This window comes from Hibiscus syriacus, unplaced genomic scaffold (genome assembly GCF_006381635.1).
Source record: "Hibiscus syriacus cultivar Baekdansim isolate YM2019G1 unplaced genomic scaffold, ASM638163v2 tig00110819_pilon, whole genome shotgun sequence".
NCBI classification, from domain to species: Eukaryota; Viridiplantae; Streptophyta; class Magnoliopsida; order Malvales; family Malvaceae; genus Hibiscus; species Hibiscus syriacus.
The window spans coordinates 1,875,660-1,891,681 of NW_024062875.1; the positions used below are offsets into that span (position 1 = coordinate 1,875,660).

At 36.4% G+C, this 16,022-nt stretch overlaps 1 protein-coding gene across 2 annotated transcripts; it reads left to right on the forward strand.

Annotated features, from left to right (window-relative positions):
• Positions 1-10,833: 10,833 nt before the first annotated feature.
• LOC120142074 (abscisic acid 8'-hydroxylase 2-like) lies at positions 10,834-13,158 on the forward strand. 2 transcript variants are annotated; one of them, XM_039156833.1, is made up of 8 exons: positions 10,834-11,106; positions 11,190-11,356; positions 11,432-11,508; positions 11,598-12,005; positions 12,093-12,182; positions 12,277-12,462; positions 12,585-12,703; positions 12,949-13,158. In XM_039156833.1, exons 1-8 carry the CDS (start codon positions 10,850-10,852, stop codon positions 13,052-13,054), a joined length of 1,410 nt encoding a protein of 469 aa, XP_039012764.1. In that variant the 5' UTR covers positions 10,834-10,849; the 3' UTR covers positions 13,055-13,158. The 2 variants fall into 2 exon arrangements, with proteins under 2 accessions (XP_039012764.1, XP_039012762.1); XM_039156831.1 differs by having other exon boundaries at positions 11,190-11,508.
• Positions 13,159-16,022: the final 2,864 nt, after the last annotated feature.

The following is a 16,022-nucleotide window of genomic DNA, read 5'->3' on the forward strand; positions in this document are numbered from 1 at the left end:
GAAGGTTGATGTACCTCAAACTATGGTTTATTTTAGGCCAATTAGCCTATGCTCTGTTTTGTATAAATTAATCACTAAAATCATCGTAAGACGGCTCAAGTCTATTATGCCGTATTTCATCCACCCTGCTCAGACTAATTTTGTTGCTGAAAGATAAATTATTGAAAATATTGTTCTCAACCAAGAAATTATCCATGCCACGCCTACGAAAAAGACATGTCAAGGATGGATGGTAGTCAAAGTTGATCTAGAAAAGGTGTTTGACCGAGTTAAATGGAATTTCATTCATGATACGCTTCTTGATGTTGGCTTGCCTGCTATGCTTATCCAACTCATTATGCGGTGCATTACCTCTTCTACCATGCAGGTTCAGTGGAATGGCTCTCTTATAGCCCCCTTTCGCCTCGAAAGGGGCCTCCGCCAAGACGACCCCCTCTCGCCTTACCTTTTCGTCCTTGTCATGGAAAGGCTTGTTCATAGAATCCATAACTTGGTTTCCTCTGGATCTTGGAAGCCTTTTTATCTAGCCCGCAATGGCCTTCCGTTTCGCACTTATTTTTGGCCGATGATTTGATTCTCTATGGAAAGGCTGATCTCAACCAAGCTCGTCTTATAGCTGCAACTCTTTCAGAATTTGGCAGCTACTCTAGGCATAGAGTTAACTCTTGGAAGACTCAAATCTATTTTTTCCCAAATACAGATTTAGGTGTTCAACAAGCGATTTGTTCTTATTTGGGTTTTCAGCAAGTTGACTCCTTTGGCAAATACCTGAGTGTTCCGGTTATTCACAAAAGAGTCCACAAATCTGATTATGATTTTATTTTAGACAAGTTGAGGGCAAAACCTAATGGTTGGTCAGCTCGTACTTTGTCTTTGGCTGATCCGATCACCCTAGCCAAATCGATTTTGACTGCTATTCTAATTTATTTTATGCAAACCACACGTTTGCCCTTAGGAATCTGTAATGAGATTGATAACACGAGGTCTGTATTAGTTGTCATGCAAAATTATTTTATGTCATACAACTAATAATAGTCGTATAATGCATAATAATGGTTCATAATGCATTGTAAGTTGGCAACAATAATGGTTCATAGTTAACACTAATAATGGTTGAAAAGTGACATGTCAAAATCTCACATTTAGTCATTATAATTTAGGATATTTTTAAGATTAGTCCTTAAAGCTTATACTATAAATACCCTAGCTCATTTAGCTTCAAAATCATCCCAAAGCATTCTAGCTTTCTTCCAATACTAGAGAGAATTTAGAGAGTTTCTTGAGAGTTGTTTTCTCCTTTTTTTTATCAAGAGAGAATTATCATTGTTTTCTCCTTGGTAGATTGAGAGAATTTGTAATTCCTATTTTCTCATAGTGAAATTATTCTACAAAAACCATATATTATTTAGGGATTTTTCACGTAAATTTTGTGTCTTTTTTATCTTCATTTTTATTTTATCAAATTATCAGTTGTGATTTTGCTCAATCCGATAGCCGTCTTCCGTAACAATTGGTATTCGAGCCAGATTTGAGTGTGTAATATCTGCTTATTGTCTTTGTGGTTGCCATAAAAAGGTGAATCCTACAACATAAGAAAGTAAGAAGGTATTACCCATTCGTTTAAGGTTCCAGAGAACTATTCACGATAGTGAAATAGTGGGAGCTATCCGTAATAAGAGCTATCCGTGATAGGAGCTATGGCAACGAAATTTGATATTGAAAAATTTAATGGGAAAAATTTCTCATTGTGAAAATTGAAGATGAAGGCCATTCTGAGGAAAGACGGTTGTCTAGCAGCTATCAGTGAAAGGCCGATAGATTTCACAGACGACAACAAATGGATCGAAATGGACGGGAATGTTATGGCAAACTTTCATCTAGCATTAGCAGATGAAGTATTGTCAAGCATCGAGGAGAAGAAGACAGCTAAAGAGATATGAGATTATCTCACCAAATTATACGAGGCCACATCGTTGCATAATAAAATTTTCCTTAAGAGGAAATTGTATACTCTCCGGATGTCAGAATCTACTACAGTGACGGAGCACTTAAACACACTGAACACTTTATTTTCTCAGCTTACATCCTTAAGCTGTAAAATAGTAGAACAAGAACGTGTTGAACTTCTACTTCAAAGTCTACCGGATTCGTATGATCAACTCATCATCAACTTGACAAACAGTAATGTCACCAGTCTAGTCTTCGATGACGTTGCAGCTGTTGTTCTACAAGAAGAAAATCGGCGCAAGAACAAGGAAGACAGACAAGTAAATCTGCAACAAGCAGAAGCGTTGACAACGATGAAACGGAGATCAACAGAACGTGGCCAAAGCAGCAGTCACAAACATGGTAGATCGAAGTTGAGAAGCAAGAAGAATTTAAAGTGCTACAACTGTGGAAAGAAGGGTCACTTGAAGAAGGATTGTTGGAGTCTAAATAAAAACTCCAATCTACAAGGCAATACTGCAAACACTTCAGATGATGGAGATGCTCTATGCTGTGAAGCGTCAACCACCGTAGAAGGTAGAAAGAGATATGCAGACATATGGCTCATTGATTCGGGAGCAACATATCACATGACCTCAAGAAGAGAATGGTTCCATCATTATGAACCTGTCTCAGGAGGATCTGTGTATAGTTGAAATGATCATACCCTAGAGATCATTGGCGTGGGAACCATTAAATTGAAGATGTATAATGGAACAATTAAAGTTGTTCGAGATGTGCGGCATGTGAAAGGCCTGAAGAAAAATTTATTATCCTACGGATTGTTGGATAATAATGCAAGTAAGATTGAAACACGGAAAGGAATCATGAAGGTGTTCCGTGGAGCGCTTGTGGTGCTGAAAGGCGAAAAGATAGCTGCAAACTTGTACATGCTGAAGGGAGAAACTTTGCTAGAAGCAGAAGCCTCTGTTCCCTCATGTAGTTCAGATTCTGAAATGCTATGGCATCAGAAACTTGGACACATGTCAGAATAAGGAATGAAAGTCCTTGTGGAGAAAAAGCTACTTCCAGGCTTAACAAAGGTATCACTTCCTTTGTGTGAACATTGCATAACAAGTAAGCAGCACCGGTTGAAATTCAACACGTTAAATTCTAGAGCCAAAAGTGTTCTAGAATTGGTTCACTCTAATGTATGGAAAACACCAGTTACATCCCTAGGCGGAGCAAAATACTTTGTCTCATTTATTGATGACTACTCCAGGAGATGTTGGGTGTACCCTATTAAGAAGAAGTCAGATGTATTTTCCACTTTCAAAAACTTCAAAGCGCGGGTGGAACTTGATTCTGTAAATAAGATCAAGTGTTTCAGAACAGATAATGGAGGAGAATACACAAGTGAAAAATTTGATGACTTTTGCAGGAAAGAGGCTTCAAAAGACAGTTCACAGTGGCAAACACTCCTCAACAAAATGGAGTGGCAGAGTGGATGAACATAACCTTGTTAGAAATAATAAGAGAAATTTTGAGGGATGCAGGCCTAGAAAAATCATTCTGGGCAGAAGAAGTCAATATCGTCTGCTATTTGGTGAATCGAGCTCCATCAACTGCAATAGAGCTGAAGACACCAATGGAGATATGGACTGGTAAACCAGCTGATTATTCAAACCTCCATGTATTTGGAAGTATTGTGTACGTGATGTACAACACCCAAGAAATTTCAAAGTTGGATCCAAAATCCAGGAAATGCAAATTCTTGGGGTATGCTAATGGAGTAAAGGGGTATCGCTTGTGGGATCCCACTACCCGCAAAGTGATCATTAGCATGGATGTTATCTTTGTAGAAGATAAGCTACAAAGAAAAGAAGACGATGATAGCGCTGAAAAGTCAGAGACTACACAGATACATGTGGAAAAGGAGTTTGAACAAAGAGATTCTTCTGAAGCAGAACCAACACATTATGAACAAGAACCAGAGAGTTCTGAAGTTCCAACAACTCGTCAATCAGATCGTGTGAGAAGACGTCCCATTTGGAACTCAGATTATGTTATAGAAGGAAATATTGTATATTGTCTTTTAACAGAGGACGATAAGCCATCAACATTCCAGGAGGCAATAAACAGCTCAGATGCTTCACTGTGGATGATGTCGATGCAAGAAGAAATTGAATCCCTTCATAAAAATAATACATGGGACCTTGTGCCACTACCACAAGGAAGGAAGCCAATTGGTAACAAATGGGTCTTCAAAATCAATCGAAATGGTGACGATCAAGTAGAGAGGTATCGTGCAAGACTGGCGGTCAAAGGATATGCTCAAAAAGAATGTATTTATTTCAATGAAATATTTTCTCCTGTGGTTCGACTAACAACAGTTCGATTAGTTTTGGCAATGTGTGCCACATTAAACTTACATCTAGAGCAGCTAGATGTTAAAATAGTTTTTCTTCATGGAAATCTTGAAGAAGAGATTTGCATGCTCCAGCCTGAAGGTTTTGAAGAAAAAGAAAAGAAGAACTTGGTTTGCAGGTTGAACAAATCTTTGTACGGTCTAAAGCAGGCGCCGAGGTGTTGGTATAAGAGATTTGATTCCTTCATTATGTGCCTTGGATACAACAGACTTAATGCATATCCTTGTGCTTATTTCAAGTGGTCTGGTGATAACGATTTTGTTATTTTGCTGTTGTATGTGGATGACATGTTGGTTGCAGGACCCAACAAAGATCATATTGAAGAATTAAAGGCACAGCTGGCTAGGGAATTTGAAATGAAGGACTTGGGATCAGCAAACAAGATTCTAGGGATGCAAATTCACCGAGACAGAAGTAATAGGAAAATTTGGCTTTCACAAAAGAATTACTTAAAGAATATATTGTCACGATTCAACATGCAAGATTGTAAGTCAATTTCTACCCCTCTTCCTATTAACTTTAAATTATCCTCCAATATGAGTCCTAGCAGTGAAGAAGAGAGGATGGAGATGTCTCGAGTACCGTATGCATCGGCAGTAGGAAGTTTAATGTTTGCTATGATATGCACAAGACCAGACATTGCACAAGCAGTGAGAGTGGTTAGTCGGTACATGGCGAATCCAGGCAAAGAGCATTGGAATACAGTAAAGAGGATCCTGAGATACATCAAAGGGACCTCAAATGTTACATTATGTTACGGATGATCAAATTTACTTATCAATGGGTATGTTGATTCTGACTATGCAGGGGATTTGGATAAAAGCAAATATACTACAGGATATGTGTTTAAAGTTGCTAGTGGAGCTGTAAGCTGGGTTTCAAAATTGTAGTCAGTTGTGGCTACATCAACAACAAAAGCAGAATATGTAGCAGCTACACAAGCCAGTAAAGAAGCAATTTGATTGAAGATGCTATTGGAGGAGCTTGGGCACAATCAAGAGTATGTCTCTCTGTTTTATGACAGTCAAAGCGCCTTGCATCTAGCAAGAATCCAGCATTTCATTCAAGGACAAAACACATACGAGTTCAATACCATTTAATTCGTGAAAAGGTGGAAGAAGGGATGGTAGATATGCAGAAGATCCATACCAAAGACAACATAGCAGATTTCATGACGAAGGCGATCAACGCTGATAAATTTACCTGGTGTCGATCCTCTTGTGACCTGTCAGAAACGTAAGCAACATGAAGGTACAATGTAGAAATAATGGTGTGAAGATATGATTATTCTAATCAAATCTTCAAGTGAGAGATTATTAGTTGTCATGCAAAATTATTAGTTGTCATACAACTAATAATAGTTGTATAATGCATAATAATGGTTCATAATGCATTGTAAGTTGGCAACAATAATGGTTCATAGTTGGCACTAATAATGGTTGAAAAGTGACATGACAAAATCTCACATTTAGTCATTGTAATTTAGGATATTTTCAAGATAAGTCCTTAAAGCTTCTACTATAAATACCCTAGCTCATTTAGCTTCAAAATCATACCAAAGTATTCTAGCTTTCTTCCAATACTAAAGAGAATTTAGAGAGTTTCTTGAGATTTGTTTTCTCCTTTTTTATCAAGAGAGAATTATTATTGTTTTCTCCTTGGTAGATTGAGAGAAGTTGTAATTCCTATTTTCTCATAGTGAAATTCTTCTACCGTTGCCCGTGGTTTTTACCTTATATTATTTAGGGGTTTTTCACGTAAATTTTGTGTATTCTTTATCTTCATTTTTATTTTATCAAATTATCAGTTGTGATTTTACTCAATCTGATAGCCGTCTTCCGCATCAGTCTGGGCATACATGTCGCGCATGAACACAACACGGCTTTCCTTTGGAAATTGGGTCACGCTCTCCTATCCTGTCCAAATGCGTTTTGGATTCGGGCTCTTCGACAAAAATATAGGCTAAACACGCTTTGTCCCCATGATATTACTCGTCCGAATTGTTCTCCTCTTTGGCGAGCTTTATCCCATACTTGGAACCTTTTTCGTGATAACCTGTGCTGGTTTCCAGGTAATGGACACACCATTCATGTTTGGGATGATGTCTGGGTCCCGTCGCTTCACCGAATCCTGCCGTCAATTGGGGCTTTCAAGAACTGATTGATTCTAGTGGGAATTGGGATGTAACTAAACTTGCTGCTATCTTGCCTGAAAGTGTTATCCCCCATATTTTGGGCATTAAACCTCCTTCTGAAACTGCCGGTGAAGTCTCTTGTGTTTGGAGGTGAGACAGTGCTCACAAGTTCATTGTTAAAACAGCCTATACAAAGCTTGTCGAGGACACCTGGAGCCCACGGGATTCTATATGGAAATGGATTTGGTCTCTACATGTTCCTCAGCACATCCGTTCATTCATATGGCTTGTTTTCAGGGTCGTATAGTGTGTAATAATGAACGATTTCGTCGGGGTCTTACTTCGGATCCTAGATGCCCTCTTTGTGGTTTGCATGTGGAGACAACATTGAATGTTTTGCGCGACTGTTCTGCTGTGAACGCTGTATGGAGGTTGTTGGTTCCGTCGTCTCTCATGCTTTCGTTCTTCACAGTCCCACTCCCTTCTTGGATTCGCTCGAACCTCGCTTGCCACGCTATTTTACCAGGTACGTTTCTTCAATGGGATGTTTTGTTTTCCACGATTCTTTGGCAAACCTGGAAGCGCAGGAACTGCTTCATCTTCATCGATGTGTGCCCGAGCATGGATGATGTTCTTGCTCTTCCTTTTTCAATACTGCTCCTGCTCTTTCGATTGACCCCAAGACTCGTCATCCTCAAATGATCATGTGGCAGCCCCCTCCTGAAAGTTGGGTTTGCCTCAATACTGATGCCTCGATTAACCCAAGCACAGGGTTCAACTCAGTTGGCGGTGCGATCCGGTCACATGCGGGGACTTGGTTAATCGGTTTCCATAAATCCATCGGCATTACGACTCCGCTTCAGGCGGAGCTTTGGGGTATCTTCATTGGGCTACAAGTGGCTTGGGAGCAAGGTTATGAAAGGCTCCAGGTTCAATCAGATAACTCTCAAGCTATCCAGCTCCTCAACGACAATGCTGGACAGAACTCCTTTCCTCTTGTGCGTAACATTTTATAGCGCTCTGTTTGCGTAGCTGGTATATCGAATTCATCTGGGTTCCTCGTGAAGGAAATATGGTTGCCGATGAGTTGCTAAGCTTGTCATTCCTCCTTGCTACGCCACTCGCTGTTTTTCCACTGCACCTGCGTCTGTTATGCAATTGGTTTTAAGGGATATTAGAGGCCCTCCTTATACGAAGCTATCTGTAATTGCTTAAGGCGTTTTGCCTCCTTTTCCATTAAAAAAATAAATATAAAAAGTCAGTAGAGGGGATTGGAGACACGCTATGTCTTTTAGGGTGCATTAGGTTCATATAATATTATTTCTGGAAAAAAGATTATTAAAATGTTATTTAACACATTACTGAAAATGTTATATTGTTGTGTTTGGTTAGTTTAGCGTTAATATAAGATTACAATATTCGATTAAAAGAATAAAAAATTATTGAAATGTATATTTTATAAAATTATTCTTATTATATATTTGTTTTCTTTAAAGTTGAATTCTAATTATTCAAATGAAAATATTTATATAAAATATCATAAAAATATATAAATTTACAATTTTAAATTTATATATTTTCTTTAAAAAATTTAAAATTATTAAAATTAATATAATTTTTTATAAAATTTAAAAGATAAATAGGTTTAATGAAAGGGTTTAATTTTATTTTAACCTCTAAACTTTATATAAAATTCTAATTATGACTTTTTTTTTTAAATCTAAAATAGTTTAAGGATAAATTTACAATTTAACATTCGTAAATTTTTTTTATTCAACGACGGAAGAATGATATTTTTAAAAAAAATTAAGAATATTTTATTCCAAAAACGCATAAAAATGATAAATACCTAAGAGATTAATAGAATCACATTTTCATTAATAAGTCCCAAAAACTACCATTATGAATAACTTATTACCTATGGTTAAAAATCTTTACAATTTGAACAGGAAAAATCACATTCGGGGGAAATTTCTCCCCATTATCTCACAATTGGGCAACGACATGTGCATCCACGTGGAGCACTTTTACAGGAGAGACGTGCGGCACCCTACCTTCTTTCCTCATATTCCATGTACCTTTCATTTCTAGATTTTCCTTTTCTATTTTTTTACTAATAAAAATTTTTGGTGTCTGCCGTCCCACGATAAACCAAATAAACAATTATTTTTTAAAATCTTAACTATATATTTAATACTTTAACTATATATATATATTAATAATTCCTATATAGTACAGGAGAAATAAAATTTTACTTCTAAGTATTGAACTTGTAACTTAGGAGAGAAATAAAGTATTAACTGAGAATTTTTAACGATATATTTAAAGATTAATTACAACTAGATATATATTCTTAAATCGATACTTAAAAATATTACTTTCAAGTTAATACTTAACGCATTCTTTTAAATTATAACTTAAAAGAATTTTTATTCTGAGAGTTAGTATTTGAACTTTAATTTCATTTATTGATTTAATACTTCTATTAATAGTGTTAAATTTTGAAGATGTAAAAATATAATATTATAGCATTCATGTATCAATTTGAGAGTAAAAATTCTTTAGATATCAACTTAAGAAAAAATATCTAATAAAAAAACTAATTTAAAAATAAAAAATCTTTAAAAACTAATGTAAAAGAAAATATTTTATTCACACAGTAAGAGGTATATTTATATAAAGGATTTTATATCATATAAACATTAAGAAATTAATATCCTTGTGAATAGAAACTCTAAAATATACAGATAGACAGTTGTTAGTTTTAAAGGTGTCCTTCTTCCTTTTTCTTCAATGACTCGTACCCCGTTGCCGTATATATCGTTTTTTGTAAAAGAATTCATCATCATCAAATTGGCATTCTCCTATTTTAAACAAATCTCCAGCATTCCCTCGCAAGTGAAATTCACGTCACCCTCTCAAACAATGACTTCTGTCATGGTCATGTATGATGGACTCCAGATTTTGTTGCCATTCAAATTAAGATGAACTAAGATAAAGTCTTCGGTAATCAATTTACTAGTTCTTTATATTAACATTATTATTTTATTTCAATCTAAAAATATTTTATATAAAAACAAATTCAATAGACATGTATTAATAGTTCTTTATGGAGATAACATTCGAGAATTTTCTAGTCTCTGACTTACAAAATAAATGAAAACTGTCAATTATCTATTAAGTAAGATTTTCAAATAAAATTTTCTGATTATCAAAGTTATTGAAGGGCTCATAACTTTTGAAAAAAAATCTTTAAACCAACTATATTGTAAAGATAAGATATTTTACAAGTACATGTAATCTTTTTTATGACTACGTTTCTCTTATAAAAAATATTGACCATCTATTATTTTTTTATTAATTTTGATTTTTTTATTTAAATTAAAATACATTAACTACCAACCACCGATAAAATAAACTTGTTCCATTGATAATATCAATGAATCATTGTATAATTGGTCTATCCAAACCAAACACGTTCAAAAAAGGTGTAAGTGTGGACATAATACAGTCCGGTATTATTAGAAATCGGCGTAAGTAAATGTTATAGGCTCGAGTACTAGACACCTCCGCCGTTCCTTTTTAGGTGTATTAAGTTAGCATAAACAATGTGAAGAAAACAACAAAAATTAAATGATTACAAAGGCATAAACTTCTATGATCATAGCACACAAAAGATGCAAAAATATTGGGTTTTGTTAGGGAGAGATGCACTTGAACAGATTCTACAATGCCAACAAGTACAAACACAATTCAGATTGAAACAAATACGAGCATAAAATGCATCCATTACCGAAACAGCGACCCGTTTGTTGACATTTCGACACCGCCAATCATTAAAAAATGTGTATGTTACCAATATGAAAAGCTCCTGCTTTTGTTGCAAAAGTTTGGTTTGGGGTTTCACTGTTTTGCCTAAAATAGCAAATTTCAATACTCCAAGCTTTCCTTAAGTTGCCTGACAAATACGGACTCGGGGAAGAGTACAGATTGCACGAGCATGGGCTGGGATCACGACACGTGTAAGCTCCAATTCCCGTCGGCTTCCAACACCTCACCAACCAGCTCACTGTTCTCGCCTTACGGACTCCTTTTTTGGATGTGTCTAATAACCACGAGCCGCTTCAAAGCCTTTCTTTTCATCAATCTGCTTATGAAAAAGAAAAGAGCTCAAAGCATGGTATTCCCATAAATGTGATGACATCCGTCATCAAACAAGCCCCCCCCCCCTTCCCCTTCAACGTTATATAAATCCCACCATCTCTTCCCCCTCTTAATTGATCATTTCTTCAAGCGATTTAGGGTTCTTCTGTTAGTATCACTTAACTCTCTTTGAATCTCTTATACAGTTATTGCCACCATGCAACAACTACTCTTCCTCTCATTGCCACCCTACACTTTTCCAGCAACTTTCATAGCTTTCTATGGCCGTCAACTTCCCTTTCTGGTTACACCAATCGTGGCGTTTCTGCTGCTGCTGCTTTTGTCTTTTCATCAATGGCGGCATCCCAAGGACAAGCGTTTGCCACCTGGTTCAATGGGGTGGCCTTATATCGGAGAAACGCTCAAGCTTTACACCGAGAACCCCAATTTCTTCTTCGCCAACCGACAAAAAAGGTTTACATAAAAACAAACAAATAAAGAGATTCCGAGCTAATGGTATATAGAAATCGTAAACAAATTTGTTTTTTTTGTTTTAGGTATGGAGATGTATTCAAAAGTCACATATTGGGATGTCCATGTGTGATGATTTCAAGCCCTGATGCAGCCAAGGTTGTGTTGGTGACAAAGTCTCATCTTTTTAAGCCAACTTATCCATCCAGCAAAGAGAAGATGATAGGCCCCGAGGCTATATTCTTCCATCAAGGTGCTTATCATTCCAGGCTGAAAAAATTGGTTCAGGCTTCCTTTTTACCCTCTGTAATTCGTGGCTCGGTTTCAGAGATTGAGCAGATTGTTCTGAAATATCTACCTGCTTGGGGAGATACCACCATTAACACTTTGCAAGAAATGAAGAGAGTATGTCTGTTTTCCGTTATAAGTTTTGAACCATTTTTTAACTTCCATTAAGAATTTTAAACGATTTTTTTTTTTTTGGTTTTTGATAGTATGCTTTCGATGTGGCGATGATTTCTGCCTTCGGCCATAAACAAGATTCGGAAATGAATGGAATCGAGCAACTGTATCAATGCCTGGAGAAGGGTTACAATTCCATGCCTTTAGATCTTCCTGGAACTCCTTTCAATAAAGCAATGAAGGCTAGGAAGCTGTTGAATGAGACCCTGAGAAGATTGATAAAAGAAAGAAGGGAAACTGAGAAACAAAGTGGTGGAGGAAGAGGGTTGCTGGGAGTTTTGTTGGGAGATAAGAACCAGAAGATTGATCAACTCAGTGATTCTCAGATTGCAGATAATGTAATCGGTGTGATCTTTGCTGCTCATGACACCACCGCAAGTGTCCTAACGTGGCTCCTGAAATACTTGCATGATAACGAAGAGTTACTCGAAGCAGTCACCGTAAGTAAAACTGTTTTCCCCACCTTGATGATCTTAAAGGAAAGCAATCAAATATTTTTCACTCAATACAAATCATTTATGTTGCAGAGAGAACAAGAAGGAATTCGATGCAGAATAATCAAAGCAGATCGCCGGCTTACGTGGGATGATACAAGGCACATGCCATTGACTACCAGGGTACATTAATTCTGTTTTACTGTTCATATGTTAACAATTACAGTCGCTTATATGTGTATATATATATATATATTAATAATTGTTTAATCTGCAGGTGATTCAAGAGACATTAAGAACAGCAAGTATACTCTCATTCACGTTCAGAGAAGCAGTGGAGGATGTTGAGTTTGAAGGGTATTACATCCCCAAAGGATGGAAGGTTCTTCCTCTCTTCAGAACCATTCATCATTGTGCAGATTTCTTCCCTCGACCCGAAAAATTCGACCCTTCTAGATTCGAGGTGAGGCTTTATAATACATTTCAGATTTGGGTTGGATATTCGATTGTTTAGATTAGATTCGAGGGACATCTAAGCATACTTGATTTTGTAGCAATATGTTGAGGTTGGTGATGTCATTGCAGGTACCACCGAGACCCAACACGTTTATGCCTTTTGGCAATGGGGTTCACTCTTGTCCAGGCAGTGAACTGGCTAAGCTTGAGATGCTTGTGCTCCTCCACCATCTCACTACCAGATACAGGTATTTACTGAACATCATCATTATTTTTTGAAAGCGTAAGATATATATAAGCAACTGTAATTTCCAGACTGGGGTTGATTATAATTTCCAGGGACTCAAACTCATTGAATCAAAATGAACAAATGAAAAACAGGGGTTTTATCTTGAAAATTTTGCTTTAAAATATCTTTTCCTTTTGACTTGCCATATTCATTGAAAATTTTGGTTTTTTGTTTTATTGAAAATCCTTCCAATGTCTGGAGCAGGTGGCAAGTTGTGGGAGATGAAGATGGAATCCAATATGGTCCTTTTCCGGTGCCCAAAAAGGGCTTACCAGTAAAGGTCACTCCTAGAAAAAAAAAGGCGCCATGAACGATATACACCATTTCTGGATTTTGGACTCGATGAAGATTGGAACTTTCTTCATCGAGACTAAAAAGCAAGTTAACCCCATTATATATTTTTTTTGGGTTGTGGAATTTGTTTTTGGGAATCTTTGTAATGGCTCAAAAGCTGAGGTAGGGTCTTTTTATCCTTGGTTTGTTCAAGGTTAAAGTAAATCTGTTGTATATATAAATAAAATAATAACCAAAATGCTAAAAGTAAAAAAGAGAAATAAAATGTATTTGCAGCAATGCGTAAATTTTGAGCTTGTTAACTTTAGTGTTATTGTAGTTCAAAACCTGTAAATTTTAGCTTATCCAGTTCCATGCATACTGGACGATAGTTTAGATATTCTTCAATCACAATTCTCTGTTATTTCTTAAATATGAAAAACTCGATCAAACATGGGAATGAGTCCAATTCCTACATCTACAGAATTCAGCCGTAGCCACAAACCTTGACAAAAGTGCACATGACCATACTCATATCACAATGAATTCATTCACGACTCGGTCAAAGCGGTTTACATCTAGCAAGGAATCTAACATTTCATTCAAGGACAAAGCACATACGAGTTTAGTATCATTTCATTCGTGAAAAGGTGGAAAAATGGACGTTAGATATGCAAAAGATCCATACCAAAGACAACATAGCAGATTTCATGACGAAGGCGATCAATACCGATAAATTTACTTGGTGTCGATCATATTGTGGTGTAACCCCCTCAGACCGATGCGGATAGTCCGATCCGATCTGGAGCATCACATTAGGGCCACCGGAGCGACCCTCTAAATCGCTGTGCAATTTCTTTCAATTTTCTGCAAAAGCTTCCACAAAATTTTTATTGCCAATTCACCCCCTCTTGGCCGATTCAGTCAATCGATTAACCTAACAATTGACATCAGAGCCTAACTCATTTGAAGGTTTTATCGCCTCTTGAGTCGATTCGGGAAGAGTTATATCGATAATCAAAGTCATCAATGGCCTCCGCTTCAAACTTCGACTCCGGTCTCGACTCGATGCCCGTCAACAAGCCTCCTTTCTTCAATGGAGCTAACTATGACTATTGGAAGAATAGAATGATGTACTTCATTCAAGCAAGTGACATGGGAGCATGGAATGCTGTAGAAGAAATGGCTAGAACCATGCTTTGTGAAAATAATTTGCCAAAATATTTTTGGGCGGAAGCCACAAATACCGCTTGTTATGTTGTAAATCGAGTAATGATTAGACCAATTTTAAAGAAAACTCCATATGAAATTTTCAAAAATAAAAAGCCTAACATTAGTTATTTTCATCCTTTTGGATGTAAATGTTTTGTTTTAAACAACGGTAAAGAAAACCTTGGCAAATTTGATGCTAAAAGTGATGAAGGAATTTTTCTGGGTTATTCCTTAAATTCTAAAGCCTATCGTGTATTTAATAAAAGAACTTTAGTTGTAGAAGAGTCTATACATGTTGTTTTCGATGATAATCCCCTTCCGAGGAAGGATTCTTGTGTGAATGATGATGTAGGTGTTATAAATACAAATGACGTTAGACATGACGTTGGAGAACCATCATCAAAGGAAGAAACGAAAAATGAGGAAACTCATGATCCTCTTGAGAATCCAACCATTGAAGAAAGGGAAGTATCTTATCCAAGAGAGTACAACTATGTCAAGGATGGTGAAATTATAGGTGATCCATCCAAAGGGGTAACAACCCGATCTTCTCTTAGAAATATTTGTAATTATGTTGCATTTATCTCATGCATAGAGCCTAAGAATATTAAAGAAGCATTAAATGATGAACATTGGATTATGGCTATGCAAGAAGAGTTAAATCAATTTGAGAGAAGTAAAGTATGGACATTAGTTGAAAGGCCTAGTAATAAATCTACTGTAGGTACTAGATGGGTATTTAGGAATAAGCTTGATGAGAGTGGTAATATAGTGAGAAACAAGGCTAGACTTGTTGCTCAAGGGTATACTCAAGAAGAGGGCATAGACTATGATGAAACATACGCTCCCGTAGCTAGGATGGAAGCAATTAGAATGTTATTAGCATTTGCATGTTTCAATGAATTTAAATTATATCAAATGGATGTTAAAAGTGCATTTTTAAATGGTTTTATAAAAGAAGAAGTGTATATGGAACAACCTCCAGGTTTTGAAGATTCAAATTTTCCGGATCATGTTTTAAAATTGACAAAAGCTCTTTATGGTTTAAAGCAAGCTCCTAGAGCTTGGTATGAAAGATTGTCAAATTTTTTAATTGAAAAAGGTTTTTCAAAAGAGAAGGTTGACACTACATTGTTTTTGAAGCATAAAGGTAAAGATTTATTAGTAGTTCAAATTTATGTTGATGATATAATATTTGGTTCTACTAATGATGTTCTTTGCCAAGAATTTTCTAAGCTAATGCAAAGTGAGTTTGAGATGAGCATGATGGGGGAGCTCTCATTTTTCTTGGGACTCCAAATCAAGCAAAGAAAAGATGACATCTTCATCAATCAAGCTAAGTACGTCAAAGATATGCTCAAGAAGTTTGGACTGGAAAATGGGAAACCTCATGACACTCCAATGAGCTCTTCAACAAAGCTTGACTTAGATGAAGGAGGTAAATGTGTAGATGTTAAATTATATAGGTCAATGATTGGATCTCTACTTTATCTAACTGCAAGTAGACCGGATATTATGTTTAGTGTTTGCTTATGTGCTAGATTTCAATCATGTCCTAAGGAATCACATTTACTACCTGTTAAGAGAATCTTTAGATACCTTAAAGACACTCCTAGTTTAGGATTTGGTATCCTAGAGACTCTAGCTTTAGCTTGCATGCTTTTTCTGATACGGATTATGGAGGATGCAAATTAGATAGGAAAAGCACCTCCGGTACTTGCCAATTCCTTGGAAATATGCTAATTTCTTGGTTTTCAAAGAAACAAAATTGTGTTGCATTATCTACCACTGAA